Source organism: Scyliorhinus torazame, chromosome 22 (genome assembly GCF_047496885.1).
Source record: "Scyliorhinus torazame isolate Kashiwa2021f chromosome 22, sScyTor2.1, whole genome shotgun sequence".
Classification (NCBI taxonomy): domain Eukaryota; kingdom Metazoa; phylum Chordata; class Chondrichthyes; order Carcharhiniformes; family Scyliorhinidae; genus Scyliorhinus; species Scyliorhinus torazame.
Window position 1 is genome coordinate 67,069,790 of NC_092728.1, and position 27,988 is coordinate 67,097,777.

Consider the following 27,988-nt stretch of genomic DNA (forward strand, 5'->3'; position numbering starts at 1 on the left):
ATTTGATTTAATATAGGAAAAAGTATTTTCAATTTGAAAAAATTTAATTCAGATTTATCAATTTTAAAATTCACATTTTATATATGCATTAATACACATGTTCATGTTAATGATAATTTCCTAAGGTTGCCTGTCGTTACATTCTGACGAAAGCTGATCATATTGAAGGCTTGCTAGATATATTAGGTAAGTATGTTATTTAAAATTATAAAGAAATTAAGACCCAAACAGAGAATAAAGTGGGAGATATATAGGCATGTATCTATCTCCATTAACGCAGTTATAAATGCTCATTATGACAGACCAAATGCATAAAACTACTGGGATAACAAACTAGTCCTCCCTGAATTATCTTTTCAAGGACTGATGCCTCTGGGGGAAGAAGTGAAATATCTAGACACCCGTTAGTAATATCTCTTGTTTCAAAGTAAAAGGTTTACTATGTTGATATAGGTCATGTATTCTCTGTTCTTGATCACTGGCTTTGAATTATTACTGGATTGCAGTAAGAACTAAATTATTTAAATGAGGAGTCAATTAAGTTATTATTGTACGTTTGCAGGTAACCCTTAATTCCTTCTATTTCACGCCCATGTGGTACCAGTACAGAGCTTTATTGTTTCATGTGTTTAATCACTGCTTCGATTTATGTATAAATGTGTACCCATTAAAAAAAAATTCTCTGTCCTTCCATTTGACATTGGAACTGAACATAATGAGATATCCAAGCAAGTCATAGAATTTACAGCGCAGAAGGAGGCCCTTTGGCCCATCGGGTCTGCACCAGCCCTTGGAAAGAGCATCCCACTTAAGCCCCACACTTCCACCCTATCCCTGTAACCCAGTAACCCCACCTAACCTTTTTGGACACTAAGGGCAATTTAGCATGGCCAATCCACCTAACCTGCACATCTTTGGACTTTGGGAGGAAACCGGAGTACCCGGAGTAAACCCACACCGACACGGGGAGAACATGAGGGGCTAGCAGCCGCGCCATGTAAAACGCCCAGCCTCCAAAAAATAAATGTCCAGAGAATTGCCAGTTCCGTGGCTGCACATGTGCATGGCGTCGACCCGCTGCGGTCGTGCCATATAACATTGCGCCGGCAGTGCGTGGACTCGACCTGCCAGATAGTGCCCCCTGGCCACCCCCCACCAGACTTCCAGCCCTCACCGAAGCCTCCCGGCCAGCACCGCATGTCCCCTGCACCGTTGTGAACTCGGCCCATTGGGGGTGGAGCATCACGTGACGTCCTGAGGACATCCCACCGATGCGTGCTGCGATGACACTGTTTTGAAAGGGGGGGGAGCATGCGAAACCTGCGTAAAACAGGCACCATTTCCGTTATAAAAAGTGATTCTCCGCCTGATTGCTGATGACAAAATTGGCATCGGGAAACGGAGAATCTCGCCCATGACCTGTTGGAGTTTTAAGACACAGTTTTTACTTCCACCCATTGCACAGTATTTCTATATCTGAGACATCTTCCTTGCCAAAATACAAATACTATCACATCATTTGCATTTCCAGCTATATTCTGTGGATCAAACAAGTAGTAATTTAATTATTGAAGTGTATGTAGTGCCAGCTGCACAATCATTTCAAAATGGCATAAATGTCAGGTGCAGAATTTATCCCTCAGCCTCCTCCGGATCTGCAAGCTTTTAAGATTTGGTGTAAGAACATAAGAACTAGGAACAGGAGTAGGCCATCTGGCCCCTCGAGCCTGCTCCGCCATTCAATGAGATCATGGCTGATCTTTGTGGACCCAGCTCCACTCTCCGGCCCATACACCATATCCCCGAATCCCTTTATTCTTTAGAAAGGTATCTACCTTTTTCTTAAAAACGTTTAAAGAAGGAGCCTCAACTGCTTCACTGGGCAAGGAATTCCAGAGATTCACAACCCTTTGGGTGAAGAAGTTCCTCCTAAACTCGGTCCTAAATCTACTTCCCCTTATTTTGAGGCTATGCCCCCTAGTTCTGCTTTCCCCGACCAGTGGAAACAACCTGCCTGCATCTATCCTATCTATTCCCTTCATAATTTTATATGTTTCAATAAGATCCCCCCGCATCCTTCTAAACTCCAATGAGTACAGTACCAGTCTACTCAACCTCTCGTCATAATCTAATCCCCTCAACTCTGGGATCAACCTAGTGAATCTCCTCTGCACTCCCTCCAGTGCCAATATGTCCTTTCTCAGGTAAGGAGACCAAAACTGAACACAATACTCCAGATGTGGCCTCACCAACACCTTATACAATTGCATCTTTTCCTTTTTAAAAAAAACATGGTTGTGGTATTTATGAGCTTATTTTATTGGTAAAAGTAAAACAATAAAGAACAGAATTATATACTAAAAATGTTAAAAGGAGTAAATGGTTATAAATCAAACCTATTGTAGTAAATAACCAGATTTCAGTGCTCCTTCTCTTTTAGAGAAGTATGCAGTGGGGCCACGCTGGGATAAATATTAGGGCCACTTCTTTTCCTATTTGAACTGGATTTGGTTTTCAGGAGGAACATTTTGAAATTTGTGGAAGATACAAAATAGTAAATCGTAGCTGGGATGGTAGCAGACTTCAGGAGAATATAGACTGACTTGTCAAAAGACCAAAAAACAAAAATACTGGACAATCTCAGCAGGTCTGACAGCATCTGTGGAGAGAGAAGGGGCTAATGTTTCGAGTCGGGATGACTCTTTGTAAAAGCTCGGAAAGAAGCTGTGAAAAGAGTGCATAACTGATAGATGCAATTTAATATGGATAAGTTAAAGTGATGCACTTGACAAAAACAGTATGGACATGGAGTACAATCTAAATTAATAATAATCTTTGTTAGTATCACAAGTAAGTTAAATTAACATTGCAATGAAGTTACTGTGAAAATCCCCTAGTCACTACACTACGGTGCCTGTTTGGGTACACAGATGGAGAATTCAGAATATCCAATTCACCTGACAAGCATATCATAGTTCATAAAATTTACAGTGCAGAAGGAGGCCATTCGGCCCATCAAGTCTGCACCGACTCTTTGAAAGAGCACCCTACCCAATCCCACACCTCCACCCTATCCCATAACCCAGTAACTCAACCCAACACTAAGGGCAATTTTGGACACTAAGGGCAATTTTAGCATGACCAATCCACCTAACCTGCACATCTTTGGATTGTGGGAGGAAACCGGAGCACAACCCATGCACACACGGGGAGAACGTGCAGACTCCACACAGACAGCGAACCAAGCCGGGAATCGAACCTGGGACCCTGGAGCTGTGAAGCAATTGTGCTAACGACCATGCTACCGTGCTGCCCCTAATATCTTTTGGGACTTTGGTGGGAGGAAACCGGAACACCCGGAGGAAACCCACGCAGACACAGTGAGAACTCGCAGACACTGCACAGACAGTGACCCAAGCCAGGAATCGAACCCGGGTCCCTGATGCTGTGAAACAACTACTAAACACTGTGCTACCGTAAATTGTAACTTGGGAAGGGTGCAGAAAGACTCACTACACCCATAAACCTTTGGTCTTGGTAGGGCAAGTTGAGTTGGTGATTAAAATTTATGGATATTTGTCTTTGTAAATAGGCCAATTGAATACAGAAACAAGGAAATCCTGATGAACCTTTACAAAGCTCAGATTAGGGCTCAGTTGGAGTATTGTGTACAATTCTGGGCACCACAATTTTGGGCAGGATGTCAAGGTCTTGGACAGGACACAGAGGATATTTACCAGGCTAACACAAGGAATGAGGTACCAGTTATTTGGGAAAAATTGGAGATGTATGGGTTGTTCTGAAAGCTGTGAAATCTAGATAGAGACCTAATAGGGCTACACAAAAGTATAAAGGATTTTGATAGAAAAAGTGGGGCAAAACACCTGGTAAATGGGTATGTCACTCTAGTCATAGATTTAAAATAGTTGACATAAGATCGAGAGGGAAAATTAGAAGAAAATCTTTTTCTGTGTAATCTGATTGATAAGAACTTCCAAAACCATTTGGGCACGTACTTGAGAAGACCAACTTACAAGGTGTAAGGGATGTGAACTGTGGGCCTAAATTTGACAGTACTGGAGCTCGCTCTGAGAATCAGCTGTCCAACGTGGGTCCACAGCTCAAAATAGCCCTTTATTCTGTAGAGTTTAAAGAGAGTTCACATTTTCTCTATCTGTTTAATAATATGTTGACCTAGCACAAAAGATCTTACAGATGTCATATTATAAATTATTTTGTTCATTGTAATTTGCTATCCATTGTTATAGGAGAATTATGTACAACAAAAAATGGTTTTGTATTGTCTTGTGATCCATTGCCAGGGGTAATGGTTGTAGAATCCTAAATTACTTAGTCCTGTGTACAATTGCTTTGTATGTATACATGTATTTTATCTTGCCTTATACTATAAAGCCAGTGACTTCACAGACAATAATAAACATGTGTTAGTCAAATGTCATATTGCAGTTAATTTCAGAGATTTTTCAACAAAGAAAATATTTTGATTCATAGCACGATTTACAGGAAGTTCATACTGATAGCATAACTTGTACATATATTCAACGTTACTCGAGCATAAACATTTGTAGGCAATAGGCAAGCCACTAGCTTTTTACATAGTTTAATTTTTGATCTTTGTATTGTGTATATATTAATCGGTCACAAATAGATTGAGAGTGGAACTCCTTTTTGTTCCAAGAAGTGGATGTGCGCATTCCTCACTGTTTAACTTGTGTAAAATCTCTCCAGAAAGTTTAACCATGCAGGCAGCATGATCCACCAGAGGCAGAGGTAAGGCACCTGTTCTTCCCCACCGTCTGGCTTCTGGATCATAGATGAAAACGCTATCCTTTTTAGTCATTTGCCGGAGGGACCCCCCACCAGTGATGTACATTTTGGAATTATGTACAGAGGTGCTAAATTGACAGCAGTCGAAAGGCGATACCTTAAGTGTCGTCCACTGGTCAGCTGCAGGAACGTAATATTCTGTTTCATTCACATGAAACCACTCATCTGACTGGAAAAAAATTAATACATTTCGGTTAAACTGAAAAAAAGTAACATCACAATATTTGTTTATTTATAATTAACACCACGTTCCTTTCACGGTATTAAGTAGTACATAGATTTAGACACCTTTTTCTACGAAAATCGTGTTAGGAAATAACAGATTGTCAATGTATTTATAAGTTCATGGATTGAACAAATAGATTTTTTAATATGTACATTCTTGGGCTGAGTTGCATTGGTACATAGAATAGTTCTATGTGTTTTCATGGTTCCTGGGTTTACGTCTAGCTGTGAGAAAGATAATTCTTTTGAATTAAAATTTACTTCCATCTTTCAAATCTTCTGTAGATGACATGGCTAAATTATTTTTGTTTCAGTTCACATCTACAATTTTTTAACGATTTAGTGATAATGTTTGGGTTCTTTTTATCCACTTTGACAATGTATTCTGTCACCATTTCTGCACATCATCCCCTCAGTTGGTTGAGCTGACACCAAGAACCTAAAGTTGTGGGAAATTATGATGATTCCTAATGTTTGAATACTTGGACACACCTGGCTATCTGCCAGTTTGATAACTTAATTACTCCAACTGCATTATTGTTATTTTATGCTGACCAATGTGAGAGCGATATGATTCAGGTAAAACATTGTTTTCAGTAATCCCTTTTTCATGCTGTAAAGCTACACACCAATGTTAAATAACGTTTGAATTTAAAGGAACAACATGAAGATTAAAAAATGTTCTTACTGAGTTTAAAGTCCTTCCTCCTACACAGAATATTTTGTCTCCGATAGTAGCCATACCATGATCACAACGGGCAAATGTCATGGACTGGTTAATAATCCATCGTTGCAGTCTTGGTAGGTAGCTGTACAGATCTTTTACAGCTTTTCCTGCTGAGAATCCACCTGATGGTAGTGATAATGTAGCTAAATATATATGCTGTTTTAAAATTCACATTCTCTGTTTTGAAATACGTTCTTGCAGAATACACCGTCACCTGAACATCTGCTGCGGGATTCTCCATCGGCGGGATCCTCAGCCTCGCCGGCAGCGCATCCACTTGACGGAGAATCCTGCCCATGGTTTCAAACATCATCTAGTGTATTATTCAAATTAGAATAGAATATTACAGGACAGGGGGATTAATTCACTTTATTTTTTATTATTTTATGGGATGTAGGTATAGTTAGTAAGACAAGCATTTATTACCTATCCCTAATTGCCCTTGAGAAGGTGGTGGTGAACTGTGTTTTTGAACCGCTACAGTACATTTGTCCAGGTATTTCCTAATAATACTGTTAGGAAAGGAATTCCAAGATTCTAATCCAGCTACAGTGGAATAATTGCAAAGTAGTTCCAAGTCAGGATGCTGTTTGGCATGGAGATGAATTTAAATTTGATGATGTTCCCATGCATCTGTTGCCTTGCCCTTCTAGGTGGTAAGAAGTCAAGTGTCTGGAAGATGCTGTTGAAGGAAGCTTGGTGAGTTGCTGAAGGGCATGTCGTATATGGTGTACATTGCTGCTACTGTGCAACGGAGATGGAAGGAGTGAATGTTTAAAGTTGGGAAGAGCCGCTCAAACAGGCTGCTTTGCCCTCGATGAAAAGCTTATTGGGAATAATGCAGAGTCTAATGCAGCGGTTTCCCATATGTGGGTTCTCAAGGTGGACAATGGCAACTAGATGCCAAGTACTGATGCATATACATGAAATCTGAGTTAACCAGGGTTAACTATTTTTGCAGTGCACTGATCAGCACTAGAAAAAGTCAAGGAATAGGTCCCAAAATTAAAAGAGTTGTTGAAAAATAAATTGATGACTCTTCATCAAAGTTCTTCTAATCTCTTCCAAAAGCCTGATCTTGAACTTGACATTGGTTGTCCAGAGTTGTGACTCTGAGCTAAATTTGATTTTTGTAGTCTGGCCATGTTTAGTGGACTTAATTTCCCTGGACACATCATTACTGTTTATTTAGCTTTACTGATGGACATTTTTCTACATAACTAGTGATTAATAATCGGTTTTACTTTATGAAATTTGTCAACTTGTTTTCCAAAATTAAGAAGGATAACTGAAGTAAAATCTATTGGCTTTTTTATAAAATGATGTGCAAGACATGATAGCAAGAAACAAAATACTAAGATTCTGGTAATCTGTAACACAATGCTGGAATCATACAGCAGAACAAAAAAAATCTAAACATTTCAGATGTCAGCATTGTGATGTTGTGGGCCATTCTAAACTCAAAGCTGGGTGAAGCCTCTTAATACAGTCAAAAGAGGGGGGTGGTAAAGGTGGTGGATGGGAAATTTAAAAATAGATGACAAACACAGAGAAAAATTATAAATTTAATGTTGGAACAGATTGCTGTACCTCAGTTTGGCAGTAAGCAGAAACAACTTGGCTGTTATAGAAACGGGCAGAATTCTCCCATTTGGAGACAAAATGCAATGGCAGGAGCAGGAACGTGGGGTGTTTTCTGCTGCGGCGGCCGGCCGGAAAATGCCAAGTCTCCCGGCCCTGACCTAATTAATTCTGCACCCGAGTGTTTCATGCTGTATTCAGTGGCGGGGCAGTCCTGGATGGCTTTTTGTACAGTTGTGTCCAGGTGCCATATTGAAAAGGTGCCCAACATCATTCATTCACTATTCAAGAAATAATGTGGACCTCCTAAAAGTGAAGGTAGGTCTCCAGAAGAACGCTGAGACCAACATATGGACCTCCAGGAACATTCTGAGGACAACTGACCTGGAAGGGTCCACCTGCAGATGCAACCCCAACCAACTGCTGTGTGTTCTAGGGACTAGGACTGCAGGCAGCCTCCACCTTCAATTTCTTGGCACCCGGGCATTGTTTACATGAGCCCCAACATCTGCATGCCATGTTGTTCTGAATGTGTTTCATGCTGTTGTGTTTTCCAACCGGCATCACAGAAATTTGGTGTGTCTGCATCTTATTAACGGTACACAAATTGGGCAGCACAGTAGCACTGTGATTAGCACAATTGCTTCACAGCTCCAGGGTCCCAGGTTCGATTCCTGGCTTGGGTCACTGTCTGTGCACAGTTTGCACATTATCCCCATCTGTGTGTGGGTTTCCTCCTGGTGCTCCGGTTTCCTCCCACAGTCCAAAGATGTGCAGGTTAGGTGGATTGGCCATGCTAAATTGCCCTTAGTGTCCAAAATTGCCCTTAGTGTTGGGTGGGGTTACTGGGTTATGGGGATAGGGTGGAGGTGTGGACCTTGGGTAGGGTGCTCTTTCCAAGAGCCGGTGCAGACTCGATGGGCCGAATGGCCTCCTGCACTGTAAATTCTGTAAACAAATGAAGTTCACGCCATCCTCTGACGAGTTTTCCGACCCACTATGACAGGCACTAGTGGAAGATCCCAATGTAAATTCACACGGGTGTGAAACCAATTTCTGGGTCTCCTGCAATATTCTGCCACCACGCCTGCCATCAAACAGACCGACAGGAGCTTGGGGGAATTCCGTTCATTGTGGGTAAACTAACAACATAGGGCTAAGGAAGCAAAAATATGAAAAACCTTGGAGTTGGTTACAAAAATAAATTTGAATATTGGATCTAGTTAAGATCTGAACTTACTGAAGTTATTGTTCAGGTTTAGAGCAGATAAGGTAGCCAAGAGATGGAAGGTACTGATTTTGAAGCTTGTATCCAGCTCCCATTTTCTTGTACTGGAAGGTGGGAAACGAACTGATGAAGAGAACATTTTCCCCCCCCACAATCTCCACTCTAGTGTAACCTTCAGGCAATGGAGACTTTTATTCTTGCCATACCACAACATACCATCCACCAATTCCAACTTGCAAAAGAAGACAAGGAGAAGCAGATGAGGCCTGAGCAAAGCATTAAAAGAGGCCAGCAAAAGAGTTGATATAGGGAGATAAAGGAGCAGATAAGACAATATTTGCCAAGTAACCATGTGCAACACCACAAGATAGTAACAAAGAAAACCCTGTATTTTTAGTAAAACAATTTTTTAGAGCTGTTTCACAGAAGCATAAAAGTCAAAATTGGACAGCAAACCGTATAATGAGTTGTTCGGATGAGTTGACAAAAAGGACTAAAAGGAGTTTTGCAATACCTGTTAAAGGAGGAGAGAGAGTTTTAGGGCGGGAAACTGCAGAGCCTATTGCATGGATGGCTCAGGGTAGGGCTATCAATGGTGCGGCAATGGAAATCCTGTATGCAAAAGGCTAAAATCAGCATTCTCGACATGTTTTACGGGTAAAAGTATTTGCAGAAATGGGGCGGGGCAAGAGATTTGGATGCAAGGATGAAAGTTTTCAATTTGAGGATTTGCAGGATCAGGAACCAAGCAAGATAGGCGACAATAAAAAAGCTTTTTACTGTGTGTAATGTAAATAGCTCTACATGGTCGGTGTGTAACTAAAGACCACAGTTTGTTAAAAATTAATCTAAATTATGAGTCGTTTAACGACACTATAATTTCTGTTTTTGCAGTTGGCAGACTTGTGCTTATATCATCGAATAATGATATTTGTATTAATTTTTTTAATTGAAGTGAGATTTTTTTTTTAAGCTGGTCACTCAATTTCATTTAAAAATAGCTTTGACAGGGCAGCACGGTGGCGCAGTGGGTTAGCCCTGCTGCCTCACGGCGCCAAGGCCTCAGGTTCGATCCTGGCTCTGGGCCACTGTCCGTGTGGAGTTTGCACATTCTCGTGTTTGTGTGGGTTTCGCCCCCACAACCCAAAAGATGTGCAGGGTAGGTGGATTGGCCATGCTAAATTGCCCCTTAATTGGAAAAAATTAATTGGGTACTCTAAATTTTTTTAAAAAATAGCTTTGACAAAGGGTCATCTGGACTCAAAACGAGGGCTCTTTCCTCTCCTTACAAACCTGCTGAGATTTTTCAGCATTTTCTCTTTTGGACTCAATTTAATCTAGAAGCTAATTAACAAATACTGTTCTGAACAATGTTGCTGCTAGAAGTTGACTTTCTGCAAATTAAACCCTCCTATTTCTTTTTCCTCCTCTTCCCTTCTCAAGTGTATCTCAGGCATTGTAAAGTATCAGTAGACAACCTACACAATGCTTATAGATGTGCTGCTTTTGTGTTAGAAAATGTTAAAAAATGCTCCTATGAATAGTGTCACTAAATGTCCTCCCTCATAATGTTTCTTTTACAGAAACTTATTTTATTTGTTAGGGTATGGGTGTGATGTGAAGTATTTTCTCTGGTACAAGTCAGCATAAGATAAATATTCTTGAAATGCCTTTCTTCCAAATATTACATCTAGTTGTCATATCCTTTTCCTTTAACCTCACCTGAAATGTACAGAATGCCTTTATGTACAGTCCCAGTGTGATCCGCTACTGCCACTGGGAAAGGTGCTATAAACTCCCACTTGTTCTCTTCCGTCTTGTATTCTTCCACTGTATTTGTCAGGCTCCCTAAAAGTGTTCCTCCTGCTACCGAAACAATGTGGTCTAAAATTGCATCCACATAAAACCGTGTGCGCTTTTCCAGCATGCCAGCAACCTGAATCCATGAGCTATTTCTTGGATCAAACCGATACACCTGGGAATAGAAAAGAAACCAAGTGTGATAAATATATTAGCTGAACTATTTTTAACATGAATTGATTTTTCTGAAGTATATGCTGACAGAGGGCCTTACCATAGAAGAATAGCTGATATTCAGATAATTAGCTTAGTCATGCCACATCACCTTCGTAAATATTAATACTATGAAAGCCGTGCGCAATTGACTGGCACACTTTTGACATTTTTGGTTCATTTACACAGTTTTCTTGTCAACCACCTTTGATCTGGGTTGCATTACAGTTACCAATTTTCTTGCTTTCCCTATTCCAAAGATGCAGATGGATATCACAGCTGTCCCTAATCCTAATCTCACCATGTATCAACATACATGCATTTTGCACCAGGGTTGTTCTGCTCAATTGTTAGTCATTTGTGAAGTACTGTCCTGGCTGAGATCCGCTGATTCAGTAGTGACCAGGAATCAAGCCTGACGTCTGGTCTTTTTTTAAAAAATAATTTTTATTAAAGGTTTTCATAAAATATCAATAACAAAATGAGAAAGAAAAAAGAACCCAACAGGGGTAAGTACAAAACACAATCTAAAAAAGCAAACACCCCCCCCCCCCGTACCTAAATAATAAATTAACATTAACACCCCGACTTAAGACAACAGGTGTATACACCCCCTCAGACCCTTCCAGTGTAAATAACATAAACAAAAATAAAGTAAACCCCCCCCCACCCCCCGAGCCGCTGCTGCCATTGACCAATGTCTAACGTTCTGCCAGAAAGTCTAAGAACGGTTGCCACCGCCTAAAGAACCCTTATACCGACCCTCAAGGCGAATTTCACCCTCTCCAATTCAATGAACCCTGCCATATCGCTGATCCAGGATTCCACGCTTGGGGGCCTCGTATCTTTCCACTGAAGGAGAATCATTCGCCGGGCTACCAGGGACGCAAAGGCCAGAATTCCGGCCTCTTTCGCCTCCTGCACTCCCGGCTCCTCTGCCACCCCAAATATTGCAAGCCCCCAGCCCGGTTTGACCCTGGATCCTACCACCCTCGACACCGTCCTCGCTACGCCCTTCCAAAATTCCTCCAGCGCTGGGCATGCCCAGAACATATGGGTGTGATTTGCTGGGCTCCCTGAGCACCTAACACACCTGTCCTCACCCCCAAAGAACCTGCTCATCCTTGTCCCGGTCATGTGTGCCCTGTGCAGCACCTTAAATTGTATGAGGCTGAGCCTCGCGCATGAAGAGGAAGAGTTCACCCTCCCTAGGGCATCTGCCCACGTCCCCTCTTCGATCTCCTCTCCCAACTCCTCCTCCCACTTACCTTTCAACTCCACCACCCAGGCCTCCTCCTCCTGCATCACCTGGTAAGTTTCCGAGATCTTACGCACTCCCACCCACCCCCCCGAGAGCACCCTGTCCTGTACTGTGTGTGGCAGTAGCCGTGGGAATTCCACCACCTGCCGTCTGGCAAACGCCCTTACCTGTAAGTACCTGAAGGTGTTCCCCGGGGGGAGCCCGTACTTCTCCTCCAGCTCACCCAAGCTCGCGAACTTCCCGTCCACAAACAGGTCCCCCAACTTTCGTATGCCTGCCCTGTGCCACCCTGAAAACCCTCCACCTGTTCTTCCTGGGGCGAACCGGTGGTTCCCCCGTAATGGGGTCCACGCCGAGGCCCTAACTTCCCCCCCTATGCCGCCTCCACTGCCCCCAGATTTTGAGGGCCGCCACCACCACCGGGCTCGTGGTATACCTCCTTGGAGGGAACGGCAGCGGCGCCGTTGCCAGCGCCCCCAGACTCGTACCCACACAGGACGCTGTCTCCAGCCTCTTCCATGCAGCCCCCTCCCCCTCCATCACCCACTTGCGCACCATTGTCGCATTGGCGGCCCAGTAGTACCCACAGAGGTTGGGCAGCGCCAGCCCCCCCCTATCTCTACTCCGCTCCAGGAACACCCTTCTCACCCTCGGAGTCCCTCGCGCCCACACAAACCCCATTATACTCCTGTTCACCCGCCTGAAAAAAGCCTTCGGAATAAACACGGGGAGGCACTGGAACAGGAACAAAAACCTTGGGAGCACCGTCATTTTGATTGACTGCACCCTACCCGCCAGGGACAGCGGCAACGCGTCCCACCTCTTGAACTCCTCCTCCATTTGCTCCACCAGCCTTGTAAAGTTAAGCCTATGCAGGGCCTCCCAGCTCCTGGCCACGTGGACCCCCAAATATCTGAAACTCTTCTCCGCCCTTTTTAGTGGGAGCTCACCAATCCCCCTCTCCTGGTCCCCTAGCTGAACTACGAACAGCTCGCTCTTCCCCATATTGAGCTTGTACCCCGAAAAGTCCCCGAATTCCCTAAGCATCCTCATTACCTCTGGCATTCCTCCCACCGGGTCCGCCACATACAGCAGCAGGTCATCCGCATAAAGCGACACCCTATGCTCCTCCCCACCCCGCACCAACCCCCTCCAGTTCCTCGACTCTCAGTGCCATAGCCAGGGGTTCAATCGCCAGTGCGAAGAGCAGGGGGGACAGGGGACACCCCTGTCTCGTCCCTCGGTGCAACCGAAAGTACTCTGACCTCCTCCTATTTGTGGCCACACTCGCCATCGGGACCTCATACAACAGCCTAACCCACCTGACAACCCCTCCCCAAACCCGAACCTCTTCAGCACCTCACACAGGTACCCCCACTCTACCCTATCGAAGGCTTTCTCAGCATCCATTGCCACCACTATCTCCGCCTCCCACTCCCTCGCCGGCATCATGATAACGTTCAAAAGCCTCCGCACATTCGCGTTCAACTGTCTTTACTTCACAAACCCCGTCTGGTCTTCATGGATGATCTGCGGGTCACAATCCTCAATCCTCGTGGCTCAGACCTTCGTCAGCACCTTGGCATCTACATTTAGCAAGGAAATCGGTCTGTAAGACCAACATTGCAGGGGATCCTTGTCCCGCTTCAGGATCAAGGAGATCAGTGCCCGGGACATCGTCGGGGGTAAAGCCCCCCCTCCCTTGCCTCATTGAAGGTCCTAACTAACAGCGGGCCCAACAGGTCCATATATTTTTTATAGAACTCGACCGGGAAACCGTCCAGCCCCGGTGCCTTCCCCGCCTGCATGCTTCCTATCCCTTTGATCAGCTCCTCCAGCCCAATCGGGGCCCCCAGTCCCACCACCAGTCCCTCTTCCACCTTTGGAAACCTCAATTGGTCCAGGAAACGGCCCATCCCTCCCTCCTCTCGTGGGGGCTCGGATCGGTACAATTCCTCGTAGAAGTCCCTGAAGACCCCATTGATGCCAACCCCACTCCGCACCACGCTCCCTCCCCTGTCCTTAACTCCCCCGATCTCCCTAGCTGCGTCCCGCTTCCGAAGCTGATGCGGCAGCATCCGGCTTGCCTTTTCCCCATACTCGTAGACCGCCCCCTGGGCCTTCCTCCACTGAACCTCCGCCTTCCTGGTGGTCACCAGGTCGAATTCGGCCTGGAGACTGCGCCTCTTCCTCAACAATCCTTCCTCAGGTTCTTCCGCAGACCTCCTGTCTATCCTCACCATCTCCCCCACCAACCTCTCCCTCTCCCTCCGCTCCTTGTGGGCCCTGATGGGGATCTGCTCTCCCCTCACCACCGCCTTCAGTGCCTCCCATACCATCCCCACTCGGACCTCCCCGTTGTCGTTGGTCTCCAAGTACCTCTCTATACTTCCTCGGACCCGCTCGCTCACCACCTCGTCCGCTAACAGCCCCACCTCCAAGCGCCACAGCAGGCGCTGGTCCCTCTCCTCCCATCTCCAAGTCCACCCAATGCGGGGCGTGGTCCGAAATGGCTATTGCCGAATACTTGGTATCCTCTACTCTTGCTATCAGCGCCCTACTCAAAATGAAAAAGTCGATTCGAGAATAAGCCTTATGGACATGTGAGAAGAATGAAAATTCCCTAGCCCCCGGCCTTGCAAATCTCCAAGGGTCCACCCCTCCCATTTGGTCCATAATTCCCCTCAACACTCTAGCCGCCGCCAGCTTCCTACCCGTCCTAGACATGGAGCGATCCAGTGCAGGATCCAACACCGTGTTAAAGTCTCCCCCCATTATCAGGCCCCCCACTTCCAAGTCTGGGATCCGACCCAACATACGCCGCAGAAAACCCGCATCGTCCCAGTTCGGAGCATACACATTGACCAGTACCACCCTCTCTCCCTGCAACTTACCACTTACCATTATGTACCTACCACCATTATCTGCCACAATGCTCAACGCCTCGAATAACACCACTTTTCCCACCAAGATCGCCACCCCTCGATTTTTGGCATCTAGCCCCAAGTGAAACACCTGACCTATCCACCCTTTCCTCAGTCTTACCTGGTCTGCCACCTTCAGGTGTGTCACCTGGAGCATAACCACATCCGCCTTGAGCCCCTTCAGGTGCGCGAACACGCGGGCCCGCTTAACCGGCCCATTCAGTCCCCTTACATTTCAGGTTATCAGCCGGATCAGGGTGCTACCCGTCCCCTCCCCCGCCGACTAGCCATGACCCCTCCTCGGCCAGCCACGCGCCCGCACCCTACACCCGGCCTGTTCCCCACAGCGGCATACCCCCGTCTCGACCCACCCCACTCGCTCCAGCTCCTTGATCTTAGCAGCACCACCCTCCTCTCCTGCTCCCCATTCACAGGCTCTCCCCCGCCGTTCTAAGCGTGGGAAACAATCCTCGCTTCCCCGCCCCCCCCCCCCCCCAGTCTTCAGCGCGGGAAAAAATCCCGCGCTCGCCACCTACCAGGCCCCGCCACCAACCAAAACAGTGTCCAACCCACCCCATCCACCCTTCCCAACCCGAAAGAGAAAAACACAGAGAAAAAGAAACCCAAAACAATGCAAAGGCCCCCCCCCCCGAACCAAAAATAGGCATAACATATCCACCGCAGTCCCCAATCGCCCATCCCGACCCTCAGTCTGTGTCCAGCTTCTTGGCCTGAACAAAGGCCTACGCCTCCTCCGGAGACTCAAAATAATGGTGCCGGTCCTTGTAGGTAACCCACAGTCGCGCCGGCTGCAACATGCCAAACTTCACCCCCTTCCTGTGCAGCACCGCCTTCGCTCGATTGTACCCGGCCCTCCTCTTCGCCACCTCCGCACTCCAGTCCTGATATATCCGAACCTCCGCGTTCTCCCACCTGCTGCTCCTCTTTTTCTTGGCCCACCTGAGCACACACTCCCGATCGACGAACCGATGGAACCGCACCAGCACCACCCGCGGAGGCTCGTTAGCCTTGGGCCTCCTCGCCAACACTCTATGGGCCCCTTCCAGCTCCAGGGGCCCCCAGGAAGGACCCTGCTCCCATCAGTGAGTTTAACATGGTGACCACATAGGTCCCCACGTCCGGCCCCTCCGGGAGGCCCAGAATCCGCAGATTCTTCCGCCTCGACCGATTCTCCATCTCCTCGAACCACTCCTGCCATTTCTTGTGGAGCGCCTCATGCGCCTCCACCTTTACCGCCAGGACTAAGATCTCGTCCTCATTGTCAGAGATCTTTTGTTGAGCCTCTCGGATCGCCATCCCCTGGGCCGTCTGTGTCTCCAGCAGCTTATCAATAGAAGCCTTCATCGGCTCTAGCAGGTCCGTTTTAATCTCTCTGAGGCAGCGCTGGATACCCTCCTGTTGCTCCTCCGCCCACTGCCTCCACGCTGCCTGGTCTCCGCCCGCCGCCATTTTGTCCTTCTTCCCTCCCTTCTGGTCCACCACCACCTTTTTTGCCACCCCGCTCCTAGTTAAAGTCATATACTGACGGGGAGCTATTATTAACTCCTTCCCACACTGGGAAACGTCGAAAAAGTGCCCTTGAGGGCCCTGAAAAGAGCCCAAAAGTCTCGAGAGGGAATCCTTTTGGCAGTTTTCGCTTCACCAATCTGCCCAAAACTGTCTGTGGAAACTCCTGAAAGAGGTCTAAGAGTCCGTTCCAGACGGGAGCTGCCGAATGCGCGACCTACTCCTCCATGGCCGCCACCGGAAGCCTCGTCCCCGCTTCTTCAGTGGCCTTGGTGAGATCTTTTCACAGTTGTTCCCTCTGTTGTTAGAATTCACTTTTGATAAAGGCCCTCAGGTCAGTTTGCAGCTTTAAGCTTGCCCTTCCCCCGCCTGCATGCTGGAAGAGGCCCTGTTTATCCTGTTGCAGCCAAATCTTTTACTGTTTCTGCCGGGTCTGGTAGCCAAAAGACATAACATTCCTGGGGGACACTGTCAGGGGAATGTTGCAGTCTTCTCGCCACACCGGGAAATGTCAAACAAATACCGTGGGGGCCCTGTAAAAGAACCCGAAAGTCCGTTCCAAGCGGGAGCTACCGAATATGCGACCTAGCTCTGCATAGCCGCACCCGGAAGTCCTGACGTCTGGTCTGTATGACATTGCTTCAAATTGTAAATCTGCTAGAAATCTGGGGAAATTGTATCCCCCTAATTTTCCACCATTCTCCGTCTCTGACACTATCCTTGTGTCGTACGTCATTTCACAACTTGAGAGGACAACCTGTTCACAAGCCTCATCCTGAATGAGCAGCAACAGTTTAGGGGAGGCTTCTGATTTTTACATTGCCTCATCAAGTAACATTAACAAATCTTTTTTAGGGAATAGTCAGGGGGATTCCATGCCCTTGCTCTTTTAAGAATGTTTGAAATGGACTTTTATGAGTTTACATTAATTATAAAAGGAAAATGTGCATTGATTATGGATAATGGGAAATACTGGCACTATCGATAGCAAAGGAAGTTTAAAAAAAAGCCATGTAGCTGGTAGATACAAAGGAGGGCTGCAGATACAAAGAATTACAAGCAGAGGACCTTGAGAATGAAGGCAATCATTCCACAGATGCAGACACAAAGTGAAAGCAGACCGAGACAAAGATGAACACAATTCTTGCATGGAGAAGAAACAGGTCATTCGAGGGAGGAGGTCAGTTTTGTTGTTTGGCAGAAAAAGAGACAGCAGCACTTGGAGGTACTATCTGAGCTGGCGAAAAAGGTCTAAAACCGGGAAAGTTGTGTGAATGGTTTGGAGATATTTCCCTAGAAGTGTCTAAAATCATGAACCAGGATGTTATTGGTTTGTCAGTTGAAAAAGAACTTTGGAAACCTGCACCATCAGGACTTTGGTGATCTGAGGAAGAGATGGTTTGTAGAAGTGTGCCTTACTGATGATGATCATGCCTATGAAACTTGGGGATGGAAGCTGCTATCAGATAGGTCTCCTGACCTCCCCTGTGGAAATAAAGAACAGCTTATTGTGAAACAGGATAGCTACATAATGCCATATACATGCTGAAGGGGACTGATTGCTTGTGATTATATAACATCATAATAATAATCTATATTAGTGTCACAAGTAGGCTTACATTAACACTGTAACAAAGTTACTGTGAAAATGCCCTAGTCACCACACTGCGACGCCTGTTCGGGTATACTGAGGGAGAATTCAGAATGTCCAATTCACCTAACAATCAGGTCTTTTGGGGCTTGTGGGAGGAAATCGGAGCACCCGGATGAAACCCACGCAGAAAATGTGCAGACACCACACAGACAGTGACCCAAACTGGTAATCAAATCCGGATCCCTGGCGCTGTGAAGCAACAGTGTTAACCACTGTGCTGCCCATATCTTTACTTGATGTACCATTTGCCTGTTAATTCCTGTTTAATTTACATTCTGAGTCATGCTGAAGAAAAATATTACAAAAAGTGAAATCTTGTTGATAATTTCTGCCCTTGAGGGTCAGTTAGTAAATTTGGCTATTTTGGTTTCCCAATGGCGATCGTAACTGTTGTGCATTAAGGCAAAGACTCGCCAAAAGGCCAAACTGACATGATGGAACTCTTGTAATTCTCACACTGTGGTAGTCACCACTGATTGTATAATAGTTGTTATTAGAGGTAATACGGTAAGGCTCCTGTACTACAGGTACGGGGGAAGATCCCTGCCTGCTGGCTCTGCCCAATAGGCGGAGTATAAATGTGTGTGCACACTGAGCTGCACCCATTCTGGGAGCAGCTGCAGGAGGCCACACATCTCTGCTTAATAAAGCCTCGATTACTCTCTACTCTCGTCTCGTCGTAATTGATAGTGCATCAATTTATTAAGCAGAGATATTACAGTGATGGTACTACGCATCAAGCCAGATCGCCTACAGCTGCACCCGCAAGCATCCAACGCCATGTCAGCCTTCGACCACTGGCTAGCTTGCTTCGAAAGCTACCTCGGATCAGCGACTGAACAACCCTCGGACGCACAGAAGCTCCAGATCCTGTACTCACGGGTGAGCTCCGAGATTTTTCCCCTTATCCGGGATGCGCCCACTTACCCTGAAGCTATGGAGCTTCTGAATGGACACTATATCCGGCTGATCAACAAACCCTACGCCAGGCACCTCGTGTCCACGAGGCAGCAACTCCCCAGTGAGTCATTAGACGATTTCTGGCGTGCCTTGCACATCCTGGCGAGGAACTGTGATTGCCAGGCAGTTTCGGCCGCTGAACATACAGAACTCTTAATCAGGGATGCTTTTGTTACGGGCATGGGGTCGGCATACATCCGCCAGCGCCTATTAGAAGGGGGTACGCTCGACCTCGCGGCGACCAGGCACCTCGCGATCTCGCTAACGGTAGCCTCGTGTAACGTACAGTCGTACGCCCCCGACCGCATGCCACCCTCATGGACATCGTGGGCCCCACCAGCGACCGCCAAGCCTGCGCCGCATGGCAGCCAGCCAACCCCAGGGGCCCCAAATGCTATTTCTGCGGGCAAGCAAAGCACCCCTGGCAGCGCTGCCCGGCGCGGAGTGCAATATGCAAGACCTGCGGGAAGAAGGGACATTTTGCTGCTGTGTGCCAGGCCCGGTCGATCGCTGCTGTATCTAGGCCCAGTGTTCCTGCACTACCCACATGTGACCCATGGGCGCTGCCATTTTCATCCCCGCAGACCACGTGCGGCCCGTGGGCGCCGTCATCTTCCTCCCAGCAGACCATATGAGGCCTGTGGGTGGCGCCATCTTTAACGCCACCCGCCATGTAAGCCTCGTGGGCGCCGCCATCTTCGGCGCCATTTTGGATGGCGCCTCAAGACCTCTGCTCGTCGGGCACTTCATCTGGCCGTTCATCGCCTGCCATCGCCGCCGATCAGCTCGGGGCCTACCAACGCCAGCCGCAGCTCGCCTCCATCACGCTCGATCAGTCCCGGCCGTACAACCTCGCAACCGCGACAACGACGGTGAAAGTTGATGGCCACAAGACATCTTGCCTTCTTGATTCCGGGAGCATGGAAAGCTTCATCCACCCCGCTACGGTAAGGCGCTGCTCCCTGCAGTACACCCCATTACCAGAGAATTTCCCTGGCCTCCGGATTCCATTCCGTGGAAATCCAGGGGTACTGCATCGCCACCCTCACCGTCCAGGGCGTAGCGTTCAGCAACTTCCGGCTCTACGTCCTCCCCAACCTTTGCGCTGCCCTGTTACTCGGCCTGGACTTCCAGTGCAACCTCCAAAGTCTAACTCTAAAATTCGGCGGACCACTACCACCCCTCACCATATGTGGCCTCACGACCCTTAAGGTCGACCCACCATCCCTGTTTGCAAACCTCACCCCAGAGTGCAAACCCGTCGCCACCAGGAGCATACGGTACAGTGCCCAGGACAGGACCTTCATCAGGTCGGAGGTCCAGCGGCTGCTGCGGGAAGGCATCATTGAGGCCAGCAACAGCCCTGGCGAGCCCAAGTGGCAGTAGTAAAGACTGAGGAGAAACACAGGATGGTCATTGACTACAGTCGGACCATCAATCGGTACACGCAGCTTGACGCGTACCCCCTCCCACGCATATCTGATATGGTCAATCAGATTGCACAGTACCGGGTCTTCTCCACAGTGGACCTGAAATCTACCTGAAAGCTCCCCATCCTCAAGGCGGGCCGCCAATACACTGCATTTGAAGCAGACGGCCACCTTTACCACTTCCTTAGGGTTCCTTTCGGCGTCACTAACGGGGTCTCGGACTTCCAACACGAGATGGACCGAATGGTTGACCGGTACGGACTGCGTGCCACCTTCCTGTACCTAGATAACGTCACCATCTGCGGCCACGACGCTTGCCCAAATTTCTCCACACCGCTAAACTCCTTAACCTCACGTACAATAAAGAGAAGTGCGTGTTCCGCACCAACCGCTTAGCCATCCTTGGCTATGTTGTGGAAAATGGAGTTCTAGGGCCTGACCCAAACCGCATGCGCCCCCTCATGGAACTCCCCCTTCACTACCCCAAGGCCCTGAAACGATGCCTGGGGTTTTTCTCCTATTATGCCCAGTGGGTCCCTAACTATGCGGACAAGGCCCGCCCACTCATCCACTCCACAGTTTTTCCCCTGACGGCTGAGGCCCGCCAGGCCTTTAACCGCATCTAAGCAGACATCGCCACGGCCACGATGCACGCGGTTGACGAGACCCTCCCGTTTCAGGTTGAGAGCGATGCATCGGATGTCGCTCTGGCCGCCATCCTCAACCAGGCAGGCAGACATACCCGTAGCATTCTTTTCCCGCATCCTCCATGCCTCCGAAATTCGGCACTCCTCTGTCGAAAAGGAGGCCCAAGCCATCGTGGAAGCTGTGCGGCATTGGAGGCATTACCTGGACGGCAGGAGATTCACTCTCCTCACTGACCAATGGTTGGTTGCCTTCATGTTTAACAATACACAGCGTGGCAAGATCAAAACTGACGAAATCTTAAGGTGGCGTATCGAGCTCTCCACCTACAATTACGAGATTCTGTATCGCCCCGGGAAGCTCAACGAGCCCCCCAATGCCCTATCCCGAGTCAATGCGAGCGCACAAGTGGACCGACTCCGGGCCCTACACGATGGTCTCTGTCACCCAGGGGTCACCCAGTTCTTTCACTTCATAAAGGCCCGCAACCTGCCCTACTCCATTGCGGAGGTCAGGGCTGTCATCAGAGACTGCCAGGTCTGCGCGGAGTGCAAAGCGCACTTCTACCGGCCAGACTGAGCGCACCTGGTGAAGGCCTCCCGCCCCTTTGAACGCCTCAGCATGGACTTCAAAGGGCCCCTCCCCTCCATCGACCGAAACACGTACTTCCTGAACATGGTCAATGAATACTCCCGATTCCCCTTTGCCAACCCATGGCCCTGATATGATGTCTGCCACGGTCATTAAAGCACTCAACAGCATCTTCGCCCTGTTCAGTTTCCCCGCTTAGTCCACAGCGACCGGGGATCCTCCTTTATGAGTGATGAGCTGCATCAGTTCCTGCTCGGCAAAGGCATTGCCTCGAGCAGGATGACCAGCTACAACTCCCGGGGAAATGGGCAGGTGGCGAGGGAGAATGGGACGGTCTGGAAGGCCGTCCTGCTGGCCCTGCGGTCTAAAAACCTCCCGGTCTCCACTGGCAGGAGGTCCTCCCCGATGCACTCCACTCCATCCGATCACTACTCTGCACTGCAACTAATGAAACCCCCCATGAACGTCTCCTTGCTTTCCCTAGGAAGTCCACCTCCGGGGTTTCGCTCCCAACGTGGCTGGCAGCTCCAGGACCCGTTCTCCTCCGCAAACACGTGCGGATCCACAAGGCGGACCCGTTGGCCGAAAGGGCACAACTACATCATGCGAACCCGCAGTACGCCTGCGTGGCGTACCCGACAGCTGCCAGGACACAGTCTCCCTCAAGGACCTGGCACCAGCTGGATCCCCACCCACGGCCCACCACCCGCCTCCCCTCCCCTCCGATTGCCCCAGTGCCACTCACCCTCCCCCCAGCGCACCTCACTACAGACCCCGCCCCAGGACGATCCGTCCTCCCACTGGTTCCACCCGGGGATGAAGATGAGGACAACACACTCCCGGAGTCACAGGCGACCAAATCGGTGCCTGCATCACCACCGGGACCGAGGCGCTCACAGCGGAGGATCAAGGCACCCGACCGGCTGAATTTGTAAATTTTCACCAGACTGAACTTGGAATTTTTTTTTTACAGGTTTGTGAAAATGTTATCACCCCCGCTGGACTTTTTTTAACGGGGTGAATGTGGTAGTCACCACTGATTGTATAATAGTTGTTATTAGAGGGTATAATAGTTGTTATTAGAGGTAATACGGTAAGGCTCCTGTACTACAGGTACAGGGGTAGATCCCTGCTTGCTGGCTCCGCCCAGTAGGTGGAGTATAAATGTGTGCGCACACCGAGCTGCACCCATTCTGGTAGCAGCTGCATGAGGCCACACATGTCTGCTTAATAAAGCCTCGATTACTCTCTACTCTCGTCTCGTCGTAATTGATAGTGCATCACACACTAGATTCAGCAATCACTCCTCTCCACTCCCTGCAGGGGTCACCATCCCCGAACTTTGAGTTTATATCCTGTAGGAATTCCCTCCAATTAGGAGGAAGCTCAGCCCCCTAGTAACCTGGGTCGAGGTGTAGGAGGGAATGCAACACAGGTTCTGTCCCCGTAGGGGTTCGTAACAGTACCACGTTTTCTTGAAATCAGTTCATCAGTTTTAAGGCTGGATTCTCTGTAGCCCGACGCCAAAATAGTGTTCGGCGATCGGACGGAGAATGGATTTTCATGCTGAAATCAGGGCCGGCGCTGGTTTGACGCCGGTCCGCCATGCTCCGTCCCCTCCAAATCATCAATGGCATCATTGTGATGCGCGCCATTTCAGCGGCGTTGCCGCATCATCGGCCAGCCCACCCGCGATGCTCCGCCCTCAATCAGCCGAGTTCCCGATATCGCGTGACACGTGTGGCCCCAGCGATCAGGAACCTGGTGTGCTGGCTGCGGACTGTGCTCAGCGCCGCCACACTCTGCCAGGATCTGTGCCACTGGCTGTGGGGCATCTTCTAGGACTGATGGTTGGTGGCCAGGGGGTGGGCTGTGGGGTCGTAGTTTGCGGGTTAGTTCACACACGGCCGGCGCCACGTTGTATGGCGCGAGCGCTGCAGGTCGTCAGCCGTGCGCATCGGGATCCAGCCATTCTCTGGCCATTTTCATCCCGGATGTTTCAAGCGGCACTGGTGCTAGCCCCTTACAGTAATCGGTGAGGGGTTTGCGCCGATTTACCGGTCCTGAAACACCAAGGATTCCATGACAGGGTCGGCACTTAACCGCAGAAATGGAGAATCCAGCCCATATTGTTTATGGGAAAATGGACTAACAAACAGAGACAACAAGAATGTCTCCCCCTACCTTCAGTGGTAAAGGTAATGAAGACATGCGTAACTAGTTTATATTCATATGTTCCCTGCTATTATATCATAGTAACATCTAAATGTGAACTTGAATATAATTTCTAATGAAATATATTGAAATCTTGAATATCTTCAAATAATAAACTAATTTGTCATTACATTGATTCTTCTACATAAATGTAATGCCTCACGATTTGATTTTCTTTCTTGGCTTTACCAGTATAGAAATATTTCTGTCTTTGGACTGCAATGCATTTTGTCTTTTGGTAGTATTTTACTGCCAAATCAATACGCAGAAAATATAATATCTAACATTGGTAATTAACTCATGATAACACCTTCCGATAATTCTGTAAAGAAGATGGTTCCTCAAGTTGATGTTCTACAATTTGTGGTGGCTAGATTTGGGACCAGGATTTTTAGAAGCAAGCAGTTGGACTTTATTGCAAATGTAGCAATGTTTCATCTTACCACAAAAATGTCCAGTTATTGCCTCAGCAGACTGAACCCTGGTTCACTCCGTCTATGCTGAGTGTGGTGGAGTATTTAAGATGAATGCTGATATGAATCAACTCAAGACTTTTACTGGAAAATGCGCATATTTGGATGGTGAATGTGCGCTGAGAATTAGATATATCTCTTGGGACTAAGGGGATCATGGGATATGTGTGGAAGACGGGATCAGGGTATTGAACTTGATAATCAAACATAATCATAATGAATGGCAGAGCAGGCTCGAAGGGCCGAATGATCTGCTTCTATTTTCTATGAGATCCTCCTTAACTGCGGTACCCATTATGCTTCAGGTCTGCTGTCACTCAGTGTGGAAATCTGTCACACAGTAAGCAAAATGATATGGGGGAGGGAGGGAAGAAATTATGAGTTATGGGACTAGTGTGAAGTAGGTTTACGGGAGGTGAGGGGGGAAACAATTTTTAAAAATCAATTTTTGAAGAAATGACTAGCTATGCCTGATTAGCAGTCGGGTGGGGGGGGGAGGGAGGGGGAGAGGGTGTCCTAGTATATCTTCTGGGGTATCTCCTGGGTTCGATCTCCCGGGTAATGGAAATTCTGAGCCATAGTGCCATAGTGAGATGTGCAGAGGCACGAGCTAACATTGGGAAGGTGACTGAAATCCAAGGATGCAGGTTTTGAGGATAATTATAAAGATGCGAGGAAGAAAGATAGAAATGTTAGAGAACTTTATATTGTGGAGCCCAAATTCCTGAAGATTTTGTCACTGACGGAGGTTCAGATGAATTAAAAGGAAACCAAAGTTTGCAGGGTGGACATCATAGTGCTGGAGGAGATTATTCAGGTGCAGAAAAGCCAGGCCAAACAATGATTTCCACATGAGGCTAGAATCTTTGAATTTAGTGTGTTGGGTGATGGAGAGTTAGCAAAGACAATGAGAGTGCGATTTAGTGGGGGATAGAATGCAAGTGTTGACCTCTAGAAAAGCTTGGACTTGCGTAGTAGGGTGGAGTTTAAGCAAAGGTGTGGATGGAGATTTTAGTGGTGATGGAGATAAGGTAAGGAATGGTGGCAATGTGAAGGAGTAAAAAAATATACTAATTTACTCCTGAAGTTTGGAAGCTAAGCTTAAATGTCCAAAAGGACACGGGTCATGCACTGCTGAGTTCAATTTGAGAGAGCAGCCATGGGGGATGGGATCAGGGCTGGAGTGCAGCAATTCATCCAGGAGGAAAACAGTCACATTTCGTTAGAGAGGTGACACTTTGATGTATTTAGCATCCATATGCAAGCTGACCCTTTAATTGCCTACAAGTCTCAAGGTAGTTGTGATCAGTATAGCAAATGTTGACATCTCAGTTAAGAAGTAATTAATAGTTAATAAACATTTTTTTTGTCCAAGAAAATTAATTGCAACTGAAGTGAGACAAATCCATGTAAGCTACGTTGAATGTACAGCACAAAAATGCCAGTGGACACGGACTCCAGGACATCACGTCTGCCAGTCTGAGATTCTTTCTTGAAATCAAACTCCCTTTTGCAGCCACATTTCAATCCATTCTCCTGTTAAGCCCTTGACTTCATGCACCCTGATCTTTGCCATAAGCCTTGTGAATAACCTCCTGAAAGTATGCATCTTGTAATCAATTCATAATTGTCCTGGCTTCATAATCTACCCAAAAAAATCAAATCATAAACGAGGTTAATGTATAAAATTCAATTTATTACTATTATCAATTATGCCCTCCATACCCTGACTAGCTCACCAATCATGGAAACCTCAAGTTCATCTGTGGACTTTGTGCTTTGTCTCCAAGGTCACCTTGGTGCGGACAAGAGAGGCAAGCTGCCAGAGCAACCATGGCAATGAGCAGTGTCCACTTCAGGCATGTGGCTGGCCAATTGGCAAGATCCAGAAGCAAGTTCTCTCATTTGCCTGCCAGTGCCTATGCCTCCACACCCGGAGCATAGAGCTAAAGTGTAGACAGACTTGCACATTTCTGAAAGTGATTTTAAAAACTTCAGTATTAATGCAAATTGAAGGATGTACCTCATTTGATGGTTTGTTTCCAGTGGCATCAAATCCGTTTTGTCCACCTATAACAAATACAAAATTATTCACAACCACTACCCCGTGATTGTATAATGGAGCAGGCATTTCTCCCAGTTTTCTCCAACAACTGCCGGTCTCATCAGCAACCCAGACATCACTGCAAACATTGTTATTTGTTGTGCGGCCTCCAAGGATCAACATATTTTCAGAGTTTGACCGAATCCGTGTATGCTCAGACAGCAGTATGGGCTGAGCATATAACCGAGAATGGTAACTAAGTGCTTCCTGGAGGTATTTATAGCACTGGGAATCAGTCTTCATAATTGCGATTTCTTGAACATATTTTTGTAAATTCGTAGCTGAAATGAGGCCGAAACGAATTCTTTTCAGGACATGAGCAGCATCTTTCAATCTGTTCTTATCGTGATGTAACCACATTGTCGCACAATTAAATATTTCCAGTTCGCTGTACTCTTGTATATCATTGTTCTCTAGAATTTTACACAGAGTTAATTTGTCCAGTTCTACCAGACGACAAGGATTTTCAAGTATGTATTTGTAGTGCTGACCCAGATACAAAAACGCTTTTTGTTTTAACTCCTCTGGTCCAAATTTTTGAGTTATTTTAAAGATATCCAAGCAATTCCTCTGATTGAGATGTTCTTCAAGGAATTTAAAGCATAGTTTGATTGCATCTCGCACCAACAAAGCCTCTGCAGCTTTTAATACATCTTCAATGATTTCTAAAGTAAGATCTAGTCTGTTTGAATAAATAAAATCCAACACATGCTTGAGTCCTCTTGCAGTGACATTCAACTTAATAACTTTAGTGTGTTGGCTCTCTAATAATAATTTGCAGTAACTACTCGCAGATGCTACAACGACTTTGTGTGCAGGAAAGGTGACTCCTTCAGCCTCCAGCATAACGTCGCACAGAATGTTCCTTATTCGTAAATTGAGGAGCCCCTCTAGTAACCTGCAAGGATAAGTGTCTGAAACAAGTGGTTGGTGCTCCACACCATTTTGGAAACTGGTTGACATTTTTCTATGGTAGAAAAGATTCCTTCTGTAAAGTTCTTGTTTCTAAGTTTGTTCCCAATTGTTTATTTTGTCACAAGCTCCAACAAACACCATCTCATGCTATAGTGTTTTGATCCTTTAAAAGTTCCACTGTTTTAAAAACAAGATGTTTGTAGTGACGACCGACTGATCATCGTGGTGAAAATCTGATCAGGCTGTATACCTCTGCAAAGATTGTTTGATTATTGGCCCGAGGGTGCCGTTCATTAGGTGTTTAGTAGCCCTGAAGACCTCAAAAAGTAAAAGTTTAACTATTTTCAGTTAATTTTTTCAACTGATATGTTGAATAATTTTGTTGAAGCATATGTTAAACTATAATTTAACTGTGGTGCTTAACTCACAATAATTCTGCTCGCTCTTGAAGTTCTGTAATCCTCAGAAGGTATCCTTTGTTGCTTACGTTGTGTTTCCTTTCTGCTTCATTAATCTGTAGTTATGGAGATGTTCAGCTAGTAAAGGTGTTAAAAGTGCACCATTATAGAAGTACTGAGTCTCCTTTGTCCAATTTTGGTTGTTAGTGGCCACTCGTCTTGACCACCATAACACTAAATGCCCTTAGGTTATCTGTGTGATACCATAGG

The 27,988-nt window shown here is 47.0% G+C and overlaps 2 protein-coding genes across 3 annotated transcripts in view; one reads left to right on the plus strand and one right to left on the minus strand.

The window, feature by feature from the left end:
• LOC140399100 (uncharacterized) overlaps positions 1 to 27,988 on the plus strand; it is a 115,177-nt gene that overhangs the window by 76,310 nt on the left and 10,879 nt on the right. The window contains exon 7 of the mRNA XM_072488264.1: positions 126 to 186. Coding sequence (XP_072344365.1) covers positions 126 to 186 — 61 coding nt within the window. The remainder of the gene's footprint in view (positions 1 to 125; positions 187 to 27,988) is intronic.
• LOC140399102 (kelch-like protein 13) lies at positions 101 to 27,987 on the minus strand. Of its 2 annotated transcripts, XM_072488266.1 has the most exons (4): positions 26,325 to 27,987; positions 10,332 to 10,584; positions 5,762 to 5,922; positions 101 to 5,017 (listed from the first exon to the last, which is right to left on the minus strand). In XM_072488266.1, exons 1-4 carry the CDS (start codon positions 27,366 to 27,368, stop codon positions 4,652 to 4,654), a joined length of 1,824 nt encoding a protein of 607 aa, XP_072344367.1. In that variant the 5' UTR covers positions 27,369 to 27,987; the 3' UTR covers positions 101 to 4,651. The 2 variants fall into 2 exon arrangements, with proteins under 2 accessions (XP_072344367.1, XP_072344368.1); XM_072488267.1 differs by lacking the exon at positions 5,762 to 5,922 and having other exon boundaries at positions 4,906 to 5,017.